General features: G+C 36.9%; 1 protein-coding gene across 1 annotated transcript; it reads right to left on the bottom strand.

Moving 5' to 3' along the window:
* Positions 1 to 2,460: 2,460 nt before the first annotated feature.
* Positions 2,461 to 11,274, bottom strand: LOC127177218 (P2Y purinoceptor 14). Its single transcript, XM_051129361.1, has 4 exons — positions 11,263 to 11,274; positions 8,289 to 8,390; positions 7,984 to 8,186; positions 2,461 to 3,064 (listed from the first exon to the last, which is right to left on the bottom strand). The coding sequence occupies exons 2-4, from the start codon at positions 8,388 to 8,390 to the stop codon at positions 2,482 to 2,484; spliced, it is 888 nt and encodes a 295-aa protein (XP_050985318.1). The 5' UTR covers positions 11,263 to 11,274; the 3' UTR covers positions 2,461 to 2,481.
* Between the last annotated feature and the right edge of the window lie 5,541 nt (positions 11,275 to 16,815).

Here is a 16,815-nt window from a genome sequence, read left to right on the forward strand (position 1 = left end):
ACACCATGGTCATTTAACCAACTTTTGGTTCTTTTGGCAGCGTGGGCAGGTATCAAGTCCTGCTGGAAAATTAAATCAGCATCTTTAAAAAGCTGGTCAGCAGAAGGAAGCATGAAGTGCTCTAAAATTTCTTGGTAAATGGGTGCAGTGAGTTTGGTTTTTAAAAAACAAGTGGACCAACACCAGCAGATGACATTCCACCCCAAATCATCACAGACTGTGGAAACTTAACACTGGCAACTTGGGCTATGAGCTTTTCCACCCTTCCTCCAGACTTTAGGAGCTTGGTTTCCAAATGAAATAGAAAACTTGCTCTCATCTGAATAGAGGACTTTGGACCACTGGGCAACAGTCCATTTCTTCTTCTCCTTAACCCAGGTAAGATGCCTCTGACGTTGTCTGTGGTTCAGGAGTGGCTTAACAATAGGAATATGACAACTGTAGCCAAATTCCTTGACATGTCTATGTGTGGTGGCTCTTGATGCCTTGACCCCAGCCTCAGTCCATTCCTTGTGAAGTTCACCCAAATTTTTGAATCGATTTTGCATGACAAGCCTCTCAAGGCTGCGGTTCTTTAGGTTGGTTGTGCATATTTTTCTTCCAGACTTTTTTCTTCCACTCAACTTTCTGTTAACATGCTTACTTGCTTGAACTACTTCAGTCTGTGTTGTGGGATTACACATTTAAGGATCTGTTTAATATCTGCAGATCCCACATCCTAACATAACATCATATACAAATCTAAGGTGATCTACAATGTATTGGGCATTTAATGTAAACATAATGTCATCTGTTTGCAGAGTTTTAGTTCTCGTGACTTATCCTTGTGATGTTGATAGCGTCTTAGTTGCTGCAACTATGGTGCTCAAACCATTTGATGTCATTATGATTGTTTGGATTGGTCTGCTGAGGTGTTACAGTTGGGGGAAGGGTAACGTCTTGCATCCTCTGTTCTTGATCTGATCAAAGGATGTCACCTCTGAGTATCAATATCTCTAAGGCCCACCTACTAAATGTATATAAACTACACTGTAAAATCCAATAGTTTACCTTACTTAGATATAATTAGTTATCTTTACTTAGTTGCTACTTAGTTGCTATACTTACTAGGTTTTATTAAGTTACAGCTACTTTCAAGTGAGTAAAACAGTTTACTTACTACTTTGAGTGACGCTTACTTAAAATATTCAAGTAGCCACAAAGGAACCAATGACATTAATAAACCAGTGAGAGGCAGCAGTGCACTAATATGTTGCTAATTTGCAAAATAACAACAGAAGAAGAAGAAAATAATTTTTTTGAGGTGGCAATTGTTAATCTGCGGTTATTTTTCACTAGTTACCTTCACTCATCTCCCAAAGTCATCTTGAATGTTGTTTCAATACAACTATATATTTGAGAGAACATCACAAGCTGACTTCATAAATTGATGTTGATTTTCGTAAAATGTTGTTTGTGTATCTTATTTTATTTATTTATTTTTTATTTACCATTACAGTGATTAATGTTCCGTTTGGTTGGGCACTTGGAACTTTGCTTTTCTTATTATAATTTTCTTCCTATTGATGCAGCAATGCAACATGAAGTCATAATTTTTGATTTCAAGGGAAGAAAAGTAGTAAGTTGGTTGCTTTTAGAAGGTAACTTTCCAATTCTGATATTTTGATTAGCTAAATCTGTTAATTCTTTAACGAATGTATTTTTTCTATTTATTAATGATCTTTATCAATTTCATTGTTCTTCATAAACACCTTGAGAAGCTTTATTGGGTTGAGACAGTCCTTTAATAGGTGTGATAATGTGCTCAAGTCACAGACTTGAACATTCAGCACGTGAATCACAACAATGGTAACAATTCTTTTTTATTTATTTTTATTAATTGTGACAATAACCATTATATTATTTTATTTTCTCTTTTTGTTGTGTTACTACTGACACAAGTCAGTAAATAAAATTAGCAAATAAAAACAACAACAGTAAAACAAACCAATTGCATAATTTATTCATGCCGCAATGCACTCTGGGAGTCAGTGAGTAGCTATACTAAGTCAAGTGTAAGCCTAAAGTAAATGATTAAGTACAGTTCTTTTTTAGTTACTAGAACTCTCGTGTAAGTAAACTGTACTAACTAACCATTTGTCACTACAACATACTATTCCTATTTCACTTTACTTAGTTTTTTTAAGGCAATCGGTTTGCATGCTTTTTTTAAGTAAGCCCAACTAATTAGATTTTACAGTGTACAATGTATCACTGCCTTAGTTAGACTTTTGATGACTGCAGCACCACGCGGCTGTCTTCATAATACACTTTATTTTTAGGACACGATTCATACTCCTCAGAAAAACACAATTTATTTCTTAAAGTGTAAAACTATTATAATTAGAACCAACTACCAAATGTAAATTGCTCATTTGTTGACATTCTTACAAATGTTCTAAAGAAATATATAATTACAAATTTGTGAATATATGGTACATTTCATGATTGATTTTCACTGGATGTTTGCAAATCTTTCTTCCTGAGCTGGTCTCTAAAGGCCTTGCAGAAAATGAAGTATATTACAGGATCAAAACACACATTTAGCACTGAAAGCAGGATAGTCAGTTCCTTCAGGATGTTAAATGTACAGTCACTGCTGAACACGTAAGGCAGTCTCACCAAATGATAGGGCACAAAGCACACACAGAAAACTACCACTAGAACTAGCATGTTGCGTTTAGACTTGTTTAACTTATGGCTGCTGGATATGGTCTGTGTCGACAGCTGAGCTTCTCTAATCTTTTGCAGAGTCTTCCAATAAAGAAAAATCAAAGACATTAGCACAAACACAAAGACTGCAAAGGACACACAGTGGATGATTTTGTAAACCACTCTGAGGTTGTAACTGTGCAGGGACTCACAGCTAAATTTTGGATCAAGGTGCCAGGAAGTCTGAAGAAAGAGGATCAAATAGATGGAAGACATTGCTAACAAGGAAATCCAAGTTCCTATGGAAATGTAGCGGGCGATACGAACCGTCTGCAGAGCATGAGTCTCCAATGGTCGGACAATCTTCAGATACCTGAGATGATAGAAGGTATTCAAAATGCTGTTAAAATCAAGTTGTTGCACTGTGACATTAAAGGGATAGTTCACCCAAAATTAAATTAGCCCATTATTTATTCACTCTCCAGGCAACCTAGGTGTACACTATGGGATGATTTTACACTCAAAATGATTAATAGATGCACACACAATTATTCATGTAGTGCATACATTTTATGCATGTATCTTACTAACCACAAACAATGGTATGTGATGGGAAAAGCAGAAGCATGAGTTTGACAAAAGGCGGATTCGAACGCGGGTCAATCGCATCAAAAGCACAAGTCGTGTCTTTTATTCTCTGTGCCACTGATACTACAGAAAAACACGTGTCTTTTGCTGTGCTGTTTATGGCAGGAAGGCATTGGTGGGTGGAGTTATTGTAAATAGCATCTGCCGACAAATTGGTCTATTTGTCCTTAGATAAATACACCGCATTTCTTTTTAGAGCTGCTTTAAACGGAATCTGCTTTAAACGGAATCTGAACATGTGTATATGTTCGTGCAAATCATTTGTGGTCCAGCTTCACCTACAGCAGAAGTGAGTATAAGGGGTTTTTATGGCTCTTTGCAATCACCTTTCCTAATAACGTGCTAGTTAGCCAGTTTCGCGGCTAAATAAGACTAAACGCAGCTAAAGTAAACAATCTCACAGAGCATGGCTCGTCACTCCACAGAGATAAGAGAGGGGCGGGGTGAGCAGAGCTCATTAGCATTTAAAGCAACTTTTGACATGGTAAAAAGGGTGTTTTATTTACACTGTCACTGAGAAATTTTAACCAAAGTATGTTATAGACTTTTCTTTAAGACCCCAAAGAATCATATCAACTTGGAAAATGAGTATCCGATGACCCTTTTAAGATGTTCACTAGCATAACTATTGTGCAAAGTTTGCACGTTGCTTGTGTGAATTCCATTGGCCCGCCTGCATTGTTTAAAACAGAAATATTTTCAATAATATAACGTAAACACCTCTGACTTGTGGTTTGCGGGGGGTGGGCTGTGATTTTTCCACTATGCCACAGTCAGCAGGTAACCTGTTTGATATGATGATAACCCGGGGTTAAGCACAGTGTGAAAAGCCATAAAGAATTATCACTAAACTGTTTTCTGAGTCAGTGTCGGCTGCAAAGATGGAGTTGACTATGCTGATTCTATTTCTCCACAGTACGAGGGAAACCTTTTACCTTTCACAAAGTTTTGTTGATATTGTAAGTGTACACAAATAAAAGTAGACCCTTTACAGTTTCGAATGATCTGTATGACCAAAAATTGACGGCACCTCATGCACTGCATTGCAAACGTTGCAGCTTGTTCATTATCAGAATAAAATACAGTCAAGTCAAACATATAGATACACTATAGAATCTAGTGGTTAATTAAAATAGCCTGTAATCCGTGCCGTTTAGCCTTTGTAAAAGGTGCATTTCTCTTGTACTGCGGAGATGGCGAATCAGCATCATCAACTTCATCTTTGCAGCCGACACTGACTCAGAAAACAGTTTAGTAAAAAAAAAAAAAAAGTATACCGTCACAAAGTTCTTCTTTGGCCAAATTAATATAAGCTATTCTGCCTTAAGACAAGTTAAGTTAGAACACGTTCAATAAAACATTTTTATAATATTTCAATGGGCAAAGGAGAATAGCCAAACCAATGAAACAAAGAAAACAATGTAACATTAATAACAGCATACACAATGGAATGCGCACATGTGACTGGGGCTAGTGCCATCTAGTGGTCGCTGATTTTCTTAGGCTCAGCTGCGTGTGGATAGTGAGCTGTGTGTGGATTGGGCAAGACTGAAAAGGTGGAATGAAAGTCTCAAAATTCAAATTAATCAAATAGAATCTACTAGAATCGAGAGATGTGAATGAATGGACGCATGTCGCCTGATCCACAAATGTACATTTTAATCGCTACATGCACAAATTATGATACTTTAATACAAACTATAACATTAGTATTCACAAATATGTCTCTGTTTGAACAAAATGTAATTTAATGTAATCAATGTAATTTTTAACTTTGCAGGCACTGGTTGAAAAGCAATTGTTTCAATGTAGTGATGCAAATTTGTGAATTTTTCAAATTGTGTACACGTTAATGAATTGCACTGGGCCTTGTTCGTTGGTAGTTGTGTGTGTGTGGGTGTCGTGAAAAGCTGTAAACTGTGAAAATGAAGTCTCAAACTCCAAATGAACTGAACAAGATTGACTCGAGCAAGACGTCAATAAATACACGCATGTCACCTGATCCACAAATACACAGAATCCTTTTTGCATGAGCAATTTATGATATAATAATCCAGAACAGAACATTTTTATTCGCAAACATGTCTGTATTTATACAAATCGTTGCACAATCATCTAATCCCAAATTCCACAGGCTCAAATTAAAAGGCATTTGTTTGTGGTTAGTTAGATACATGCATAAAATGTATGCATACATGGATAATGTGTGCATCTATTAAAGGGGTCATCGGATGCCCATTTTCCACAAGTTGATGTGATTGTTAGGGTCTTAATGAAAAGTTTATAATATACTTTGGTTAAAAATTCTCAATGGTAGTGTTAAACAACACCCTTTTTCTCTTTTCAAATTAAGCTCTGCAAAAATCAACCGATTTTGATGGATTATACCTTTAAATGCAAAAGAGCTGTGCTCGCCCCGCCCCTCACTTCTCTCTGTGGAGTGAAAAGCTACGCTTTGAGAGATTGTTTACTTTAGCGCATTTAGCAGTGAAACCTGCTAATTAGCACATTATTAGGAAAGGTGATTGCAGAGATTCATAAAAAACCCTTATACTCACTTCTGCTGTAGTTGAAGCTGGATCACGAATGATTTGCGCAAGCATAGATGCATTTATGTAGATCGGGAGGCGCATTCCCTTTATAAACAAACGTAATCCACTGCATCTTCAGCGGCTCAGATGTTGGGAGTAAATGATGACCACTATGTTCATTATTACATCCAGCAACACAACAGTGGAGATATTCTTGTCTAACTTACATCATTGTTCACTGCATCACTGCATTGTTGTAAGAAAAATATCCATATTTAAAACATCACTGAAATCTGGTTTGCACTGATATTTGAACACGGAAGCAGCTCTGGGCAGATAACATAAGGTCGGCGCTGTGCATGCGCCACTCTGTAGTGACAAACGCGGACGCGCAGGGGAGAGACCAAAATAAAACAATGATAGCAAATTATAAGCACAAAATGAGGATTTGTAAAAAAGAATGTCGGAGGATTTCGATATAAACCAAGAGGAGACTGGTTTCCCTTTGCTAAAGTAAGGAAACTTTGCTTCCTTTGCTCCTGTAAACAAATGTTTGTTTGTGTCAGACTCACCTGCGCATGTGCAACACCAATGTCTTACGTCATCCGCCTGGAGCTACTTTCTTACATTTTAAGTAAGGATATTTTTCTTACAAAAATGCATTGATTCACTGCAGGAGGCCTTTATTCAGCTCCCAGTGCCATGTTAGGCATTTTTTTTATTATTATGGATGGATTTTCTTTATTGGACTTGTTTTGGACTGATGAAGAGAAACACCTGTCTATGCCATTCTAAAGTTTGGAAGTGACAGGATAATTTTTAATATTTTTAGGGGTTTGAGCACGTAGTGCTGAAACCCTATTGTGATTGTAAGGATTATTATTTTCTGCTAAAACATGCAGACCAAACCGTAAGGCCTAGAGAGCTGAAACTTGGCCAGAAGGTAGAGCTCCCTGAGGGGACATTCTGACAAAGAGACGCAAAGAGGTGCCAAAACGTTCAAAAGAGGCGAAGCCGTTTTTACTAAAATGGCTATAACTCATGAACGGAATGACATATCATCACCAAATTTAGTACACATATGTAAGAGCTCAATCTTTGGTCAAATAAAAAAATGTGGGGCTTGACCACTTGGTGGCGCTATAAGATGGAAAAAAATTAAAAATGTCTATAACTACAAAGCGTTAGTCCAATCGACCTGAAATTGGTATGCAGTGTCTCTGTCCAGTGTGCCACAAGGGTCTATGAGGACATTTGTGTATCTCAAAAAACATGGCTGCTATTGGCCAATGAAATTTGAGCACCTATTAGACAAGGTTAACGGAGGTCAATTGGAAAGAAACTTACTGGGCATGTTTGACATGGCCCTAAAGGTCTGTAAGAATTTTGAAAGAAATCGACCACTAGTTAGTGTCAACGAGATGTTTCAATAATTATCAAAAAAATGTTGAATTTTGTCCTTCGGTTAACTATAACTGGGTAATTTACAAAAGGGGTTTGGCCACATATACCCAAAAGCCTATAAAACCTAAACAAAAACTGTAGTGTGTTTTTGGGACATATTCCATTAGGATTTAGTGGTTTTAACAAGCCACCGATACAAGAAGCCCAATTACCAGTAGAAACCCAAGGGTCTATTACACTTTCCATTAAAACCAATACAAGTCCCATTATAACCAGTAAAACCATTACATAACCATTATGTCTGTGTTTTTTTTTTGTTTGTTTGTTTTTTGTTTGTTTGTTTCTTCAGCAGGGAAATGTGAGATAGATTTATTTTATTTTATTTTATTTTATTTTATTTTATTTTATTTTATTTTATTTTATTTTATTTTATTTTTTTAGCTTGCTTCTACAAGTATTGTGTGTTGTAATCCTCCTATATGGTTGTAAATGTGTCCTGTAAGTGTAAGTGTTTTTAGCACTTTGCAATGTGATTTCTGTTCTGTAATTTCTCTTTCTTATGATATCTGTAAGTCTGATCACCTAGACAAATATTAGCACACCTAGCAAGCTCTACATATAATGATGATGATATCATATCTAATGAACCACATAAAAATAATAACATTGTTTTGTACTGTAAATGTAGGTGTTAGTTAAAGCTGTATACCTGTTTGCAGCAATAATGTCCATGAAGAGGATGCTTGCATACATGTTTATATAGAATGCTGTTGCTCCAAAGCTGCAGTAAATGTGGCGTATTGTTATGGAATAGGTAGCATTGTGTGCAATGCGTAAAGGTAAACAAAGACAAAGGAAGAAGTCAGCTGCAGCCAGGTTCTTCATGTAGACCATGATGCTGGACTGGACACGCTGATTGGAACAGAAATAAACCCGCATTGTGATGCTGTTAAGCACCAGACTGATGAGAAACACTAGTGAGTATGCAAATATGAAAGCAGGGTGGGCTGAGACCTCTGTAACTCCACAGGAAGCTTGAGTTATGTTGGTCATGTTTGGTTTAATTTTATCCCTTGGGGAAGTGGTGAAGACGGTTGCAGACACTGTAGACTCCATCTAGATAACCAAGAGCAACAGATAATATTTATTCAGATTTTCACAGAATTATCATTATTTGGAAAAAATGAACTGGGAAATATATATTGTATCTGCAAACTATTAATAAATTAATAATTTTGGCAGAAATGACATTAAATATATTTAAAACCATTAGTTGGTATATACTTTTTTCTTTTTTGTTTTCACACAGTAACACCCATGGCTGAGTAGGATAGTGACTTTCTTTTTGATCCGTTTATCACCAAACATATTTTCAGGTTTTTGTTTTGCAGAAATATAATTACTATTGGTTTGCTTCTTTGCTGATTGTATTATTTGATTTCTTTTTTGTTATATATGGTCATTGGCTCTTAGTTTTGTTAGTTTTGAATCAGTGACCTTGAAAGTGTGACCTCCCTTTTTATGGAAACTCTCTTAAATTGATGTTTGGAATTTGATGACATACTCAATCTGTCATTATCTAACTATTGGCTGATTAATTGCAATTCAGGCATTAAAGGGCCTAGCTGTCCTTTACAAATGCTGGTGGAGTTTCCTGTACGGAGCGTGTCTTGCTGCTTGCAACCACCTTTCGCATTTTGTGTGTTGTCAGTACATGTTGTTTTAGGATGTATTCTACTTTTCAAACTCATGTACAAGTACTGCAATCCACTAAAGTCTATAGTCTATTTATAATCCTAAAGCATAAGAAGCAGAGATAAAATAAATTACTCATAAATTTTTATTTAAAAAAGATATTGCTTTGGTTCACTGATTGGCATGTTTTTATACATTAAAGTGTACAACATGTTTTAACCCTATGAACTTAAAAGTATAAAAACCTAACTGACCTATTGGTAAGTCCCTCCCTCCCCAATGGCAGTTGAGTATCAGTTGCATGGGGAACAAAACTCGGACATCTTTAAGCTTCAGCGCCATAGAGAAACATTGGAAGGTCCGAAGCTTTTATTGGTCTGATGGTGTTTATGCTACAAAAATGGAAAAACTATGTGTACTTGTAACACTAATTCCAGGTGTCCTGTGTCACGGTTTATGGGTCTGTGTGTTCATTTTGCGTCTCTGTCTGGTGTGTGTGCGTCCGTCGCGTAGCCACAGCAGCTGCCGGTCTAATCAGCCGGTCGCTCATTTGCGCTGCCTATATCCACCTTATTTTTCAATGCGGAAGTAAGCTGTTTTCTGGTAATGTGTTAGACGTCCGGTTCATAATTCGCCATAGGGAAATAACGAGAAGAATCTCGAAGTGCAGTAAACCGTAAAACAGTTTGCACTACAAACGAGTGTGTTCATAATTAAGAGAATACATTCAAATAAAACGGTAAGACACGCCAGTTTGCAATATCAAGCAGCAAAACAAGCTTTTTGTGCAGCTAAAACTAGCTGGAAGTGGGTGAGACCGGAAGCCAGACACAAAAAAAATTACAAATGGCTACACCCACTCTTATGGGAAAAATAAGGTGGATAAGACTGCCGTTTGCATTGCGTGCTGTCGGTTCGTTAATCTTGTCTTGTCTCTCGTTCAGCTTGTCGTGTTCCTGTTCTCGTCCAGCCTTGTGGATTACTGCACTCATGTTTGGATTTCCTCACTGTTGTTTAGACTCCTGGCCAAGCGTGTTTACAGCGCGTTGTGATCGTGTGGTGTACGCGCTCTCCCTTTCTCTCGGCTGGAGTTCCCGTCGGCTGTTGTTTTCGTTTGCTGTCACTTAATAAACAGTCTTTGCACTTGCTATTGGATCTTGAGACTCTCCATTGTGACATCCTGAGAGTATGGGCAATAAAAAATATTTTATTCCATTTCCTAAACCCAACCAAAACAGAGCAAAATGTCCCTAAGCATTCAACCCCAAACACAATGAAGACAAAAACGCTAATTTTCTGGTTGTCATACTCTTATTAAATTGTATCTTTTCATCTACTCAAGCAAAACGTTAATGTCATCTTGTGCTTTAGCAAGGTATCACTGGCTAAAACTAACTAAAGTTAAAGTTAGTGAGTCCATGCTAACATACAAACCTAAATAACGAACTATTCTCATATCATGTACAGAGTAGGTCAAAATCGATTGTGGTAACACTTTATTTTAAGGTGTCATAATACAGCGTAATTACCTAATTAACTACTTATTAGTAGCCATTATATTTACATAAAATAAAATGTACTTACCATGTTACTAAGTTATGGAACAGCCTGTAATCACAGTTTGTAATTATGTAGATGTAATAGGCAGCCACTGTTACACATATGTGACAGACCGAGTCTGTAACCAAGACTGTTACATATGTGTTGCACACTTTATACAACATAATTAAAAATGTAAGTACACAGACATATGATACTTAAAATAAAATGTATCAAGATTGTATTTAAGTGTACTTCATGTGCAACTATACTGTACACTTTATCCAGCTGCACCTCAGTTTGATTTAAGCTACTTAAAATAAAGACTCGGTCTGTTACATATGTGTAACAGTAGCTGCCTATCACATCTACAATAATTACAAACAGTAATTACAGGCTGTTTCATAACTTAGTTACATGGTAAGTACATTTTGTCTTACGTAAGTACAATGGGTACTACTAAGTACTTAATTAGGTAATTACTCTGTATTATGGACACCTTAAAATAAAGTGTTACCTCAGTGGCTTATTGATAGGTCAATTTCAGACAGTAAGCAATAGAAAAGTCACATGACAACAAATACTGGTAGTCTAATAAACTAATCATATGATTCAAAATAACTTTCTGTTTAACACTTAACAGCAGAAGTCATTAAAGAAGATATAACAATATTTCATATAGTCCCCTTTTAAAACTGACTTTAGGCTCTAATTATTTTAGTTAATACAACTGATAATTTTCTGTAAGTCTTACTTGTGACAAAGATGTCCACTGAACTTGTAGAGGTTTGTCCCTCAGTCACTTCAAATTCCTTCTGTAGGCTTATGCAAAAAGTCTGTCTGAGTTAAAGAGTTGTGTATAAATAATATAAGGAAATGCAATAGGTTGTCGGTGATGGAGGAGGGGTAGGGGGTGGTTTGTGGTAAAAGAAAAAAGACAGAAGTTTGGTGGTTATACAAATAGCCGTTGAACACAATGTTTTGCATATTCATCCTCTACAGCATGTCAATAAAGGTTCTTTGAAGGTTTTGGTGATTTATTAATCTCACATTGAATAAATGATTTGCTCTCCCATTTCACTTTAAGTGAAGTGTAGTTATATAGTTTAGCTTTCTAACATTCTGTAATCAGCATGCATTGTTCTGAATGCTGACTGGTTTGTGTTTTCATTTTCTCATGCAGTTGTGGTTTTGTTGCAAGTAGTATCAAATGCAGGCATCTATTTTTGTATTTAACTTATGGACACACTTCTTTTGTCCTTCTCACTGTGTGCATAGATCACATAGAACTCTTGTTCTCCCTTAAGATATCATTCATCAGTGAAATCAGAAATGCTGCTATTAAAGGGTTTGAGTGATTAATAAACAATGTAATTTGAACAGGGTGGTTTTATGTGCATCTGCTGTATGTTTATTAGAACAGAAAGCACTGTAGTGATAACATACTATATACATGATTAATCATTAAAATATTAAAAGTATTTATATCCTTTTGTAACAGGAGAAAAAATACAGTAAAACCACAAACCGTTCCACCACTAGAATTCACTGGGGTCATTATATTGACCACAAATGGTTGTCAGGTATAACTATGCACATCATTATGATTTGTGAAAGAATGTCTGGTGTTTCATGTTTGGGCACCGCCCATGCTGCGCTTACAGAGGTGAAATGTCTTCATTGCGAGGATATGAGTTTCTCCTCTGCGCTCGCAGATAACGTTCTTTTTAGAATGCCACTCCGCCCCTAGTGCCCCTCCCGCTTTCTTCCTCCAAGGAGCCTGTGAGGAAAAAGCAGCGGGGCAGAGGAGCTCAGTGCCTAGTGAGTTCATGCTGGCTGAGACTCTGTGTGTCATTCTCGCCACCTATAGGGATTCCCCTGTGTATTTCTCTCACCCAGACCATACACCAAAAGGTGTATGACAAGCTGCCTCCGCTAGATAAGTCAGTGGCCGTGCACCTCTGCCCGCCCACAAGCCATCCCCAGAGTGTCAAGCTGGATGTTGGGGATAATAAGACGAGCTTAATACACTTCAATTCATTAGAAGACCCCCACGATTCAGCAAAATGGTCTCCACCTCGGTTCAGGGCAAGGACACAAACGTCCTGCGCACCGAGGTGAGGAACCTGCTGGCAAAAGGAGCCAAAGAAACTGTCCCCCCAGCTCAGAGCGAGTCAGGCTTTTACAGCCGCTACTTCCTCGTCCCCAAAAAGGATGGAGGTCTGAGACCCATCCTTAATCTAAGACGCCTGAATCGCGCCCTCATGAGATGGCTGTTTAGAATGCTTACACTGAAGCAGATCCTCTTGCAAGTTTGCCCAGGAAACTGGTTCTGTTTCAGTTCATTTTAGTGATGCATTTCTAAAGGACGATCACAGAGACCAAAGCGGCAGACTGCACACCCTGTTAATTTTTCCTTATTTCACAAAACCACAGAGTGCTGTTGTTATTATGAGTGTATACAAATAAAAGTAGACCCTTTACAGATTCTAAGTTCTTTTTAGGTGTTATCAGAAAAACTTTGAGGACTTATATCGAGCACTCCGCTTCATTTAGACAATCGGAGTAGCTGTTTGTATGCTTCAGTGGTCGTACCAAAGGGCTTCCGGTCACAAAGCAGAGGCTATCCAAATAGATAGCCGAGGCTATTGGGCTGGCATACTCATTCTTGGGCCTGCAATGCCCCATTGGAGTAAAGGCCCACTCAACTAGAGGTGTTCTGGGCCTGGTCTAGTGGTGCATCCATTGCAGAAATTTGTGTGGTGGCCAGCTGGGCCTCATCATCCACATTTGCAAGATTTTATAGACTAGATGTCCTGGCCTTACAGGCCCAGGTCCTCTCTGCTTAAGTTGGACTTATTCTTACAAATCCAGTGCTCCATTCCTGTACGCTCTTGGACCTCAGCATGAGTTCCGAGGTTGTACGATTCCACTGGGACGATCGCTCAGGTGACAGACCTCAATGAGTTTGGCCCTGTTGTATCCGCAGGACACCTACATTATTATGGCCCCTTGTAGTCCCTCTGGTGCTATAGGGCTAGGAAGGTTTGTTCGTCCCTCCAGCATAGGCATGGCAGGATTGTACTGTTTCCCCATACACTGTAAAAAATTATTTCACAGTTTAGTTGGTTCAATTATTTTTTTTTTAAGTTGACACAACTTGCAGCTTCTGAATTTGTTCATTCAACTAAATATTTTAAATTTTACTGTCTCAACTTGATAAAACGTTTTTATTTGCCCACTCAACTTAAAATAATGTGTTGAATCAATTTAATAAGAAATCACGTTCTTAACGTCACTTGTCACGAGACCTCGTGAAGACCATTGCAGAAAGAAGATGTTGGTCAGCCATCATTGTGAGCTTCTCTACAGAGTTTGAAAATGTTCTCAATCAACAAATTTGGTAAGTAAGTATTTGTATGTATTGGTTTAATATATGTACATTTACGTATGTTGTCTACACATATGGTTTAAAGCGCTGGATTTTCAAGTTGGTTATATGTAAGTTAACGTTTTGTGGCACTCTGAAGCCTCAAAATACACGCAGTTCCACAGTATTTTCGATATAAATATTGTATTCTCCCATGCGGCACTGAGTCAAACTTATATGGAGAATGATATATATACAGTTTGGTATGTATTATTTGAGGCCAGTGCTGCATTAGAGAGAGACCGTTCAAACAGGGTGAGACTGAGAGGAGCGAACTACTGTATGGATTTAGAATGGCAGGAATTAAAAAAAAACAACAACAACAACAACAAAAAAAAAACTTATGAACGATTAAAATTAAGAGGAGAAAAAAACAGAATTTTTGTTCTAATTTCCTGTGTTGTGTAATTTAAAAGGTTTTGGTAAATGAAACATAAACTTGCAATGATATTTGGGTTTCTCAGTCAAGATTTATTTAGTTTTATTTATTTTATTACATGTTTCTGTATTTTTCATGTTTGTGATATTCTGGAATGACTGAAGATCAGCACATAATTCAGCAGCCTTGTGGTTGGACCTCAGCAAGTCCTTTTGCAGTTGTATCCATTCATCATTTTATCCAGTAGCATTACTGTTGCAAATAAACATACAGTTTATATTTTAAAAAGTTTTATATATAAATTAGTTTTTATGTTCTATTTTTTAAATATAAAATGTATGTTTATTTCACAGGAAAATGCCAGCTGAAGATAATGAGGAAATTATATCGCTCCCTTTGCCAAGTGCATTCCAAACATCTACATAATGGCACGCAGGGGCCCTGCTCGTTCCAAAGTCTACACTCCAAGGGCTCTGCCCTTTGAAGGAGTAGGGCATAGGGATGATCACTTCTATTTGGAATTTCTCTGTGAACCGTTCAGTACTAGTACACGTATCTTAACACCCTGAATTGCTATTGTAATTATTAATGTCATTTTTTATTAGATTTTTACTTTTTTTTTTTCAGTCCTCGATGCACATTCACGAGAGTACCATGATGCATGTGTGTGCATTCCTCTGCTTGTAAACAAGGCACAGCGCATACATGTTCTACGTCAGAATGCCGACTCCTGTATCAGAAGCACACACAAGTGTCGTGATACTCTTGTGAACGTGTCGCCAAGACTGATAATTTACAAAATACTTAACACAATATTTATTTACTAGAAATATTTTGTATGTAAAATGTAACATTAAAGTGACAGTACTTTGAATACAGTCTTGGTAAAACTATGAAACAAAACATGTGAGAATGTGCTAATATAAAGAAATAAATGACTAGTATCTTCAGCATCAACTAGCAGCGGTAGAATTTTGGCAGCTAGTCTCACACATCCCTAATGGCTACAATGTCAGATAAACAATGGAAGGACTACAAGTTCACACCATCCAAATGAACCAAACTGTAATATCAACCGAACCTTGTGCACACGAAAAGTGCTAGTGTTGAAACACCCTTATATTCTGGAAATTAAAGTACTTGTTGCAGTTTGTCTGATACTCCCAGCCATGTTCGTGTAACTTGTGTCTTTTTTCTTTTTTTCTTTTCTTTTTTTCTTTATTACTTTACCTCTTAGTTGCTGCTTGTTAATGTTGTTGTTGTTGTTGTTGTTGTTGTTATTATTATTTTTAAATATTTTAAAAGAATGTATAATTTAAGTAATCTACAGTAGTATTATATTGATTCAATTATTATATCTGCATGTAAAGAATTAATTCCTTTTTTGTTGTTGTTTTTTAGCCATCTCATGAAATTGTAGAATTAGTGAAGGGCATAGAATTGGACTTCTTGGATCTTGATTGTGACTAAGGAGGAGCAATGGGAAATGCTTCCAAAAGAAACCATTGACATTGCCATCATTTTGGAAGAGCTTCTTGACCTCACCGATATGTGTGACGTCCTGAAAGCATTTGTGCTTTGGATGGGTCTTCCTTACATCGTTAACACTGATTACCCAAAACACATGAAGCACTTTCGACGTTCTCCAAAAAATTTTCATGAACACTGGTGGGAGCAGCTGTTTTTAGTGTGTTTATGGGCTACGCAACATGCTACTCCGCAAGAAATGTTTTTTGTTTTTTTGTAGGTTTTTGCACTTTGTTCAAAACACATTTTTTCTCTTGTTATCTCTAATGCATGTTCTGAACTCATATTGAGCTGGGAAATTTAGAATCCCTCATCTGTTCTTTTGATTAAATGTAAATCAGTGAAAGGAATGTAAATATTTACTGCAGTTGTCACACAGAAATGAAATGTCAATGTTCATCTATGTTTTTTTTAAAGTTGGTGTTTTAATACTAAACACAGTAATACTAAGTAGGAGGCTGTCTATTTTGAATTCAAATAAAATAGGCTTCTGCATGTTCTTCAGTGTCCATGAGGTTATTTTTTGCAGTACTGTTCGAAAATAGAAACTTGAGTTGTGTGGGCAAATTGCATAGTTCAGCCAGCTGAATGAACTTAACATAACAAGTAAGATGAACTATTCTTGAAAAAGTAACTTGGCTGCCTTAAAAAAAAAAAAAAAAAAAAAAAAAAACAACTAAACGTTTGTTGGTCTTACTAATTTTATGTTGTTTCAACTTGCATTTAGGTTACCACAACTTTCTCATCTTGCTGGGCTAACTAAAAACCTAAAAGTTGACTCAGCTTCACCTTTGTTACCCCAATTATTAATTCTAGGTTTAAGGAATTCCAACATATGTTTAAACAACATAAGTTTTTCTAGCTTATTTAACACAACATTTTAAGGCAGCCAGGTTACAAATTATTTTAAGTTGAATCAACTTATTTGTTTTTACAGTGTAGTGTCTTAAGCAGACACAGTACAAGTGAAG

Source organism: Labeo rohita, chromosome 15 (assembly GCF_022985175.1).
Source record: "Labeo rohita strain BAU-BD-2019 chromosome 15, IGBB_LRoh.1.0, whole genome shotgun sequence".
Taxonomy (NCBI): domain Eukaryota; kingdom Metazoa; phylum Chordata; class Actinopteri; order Cypriniformes; family Cyprinidae; genus Labeo; species Labeo rohita.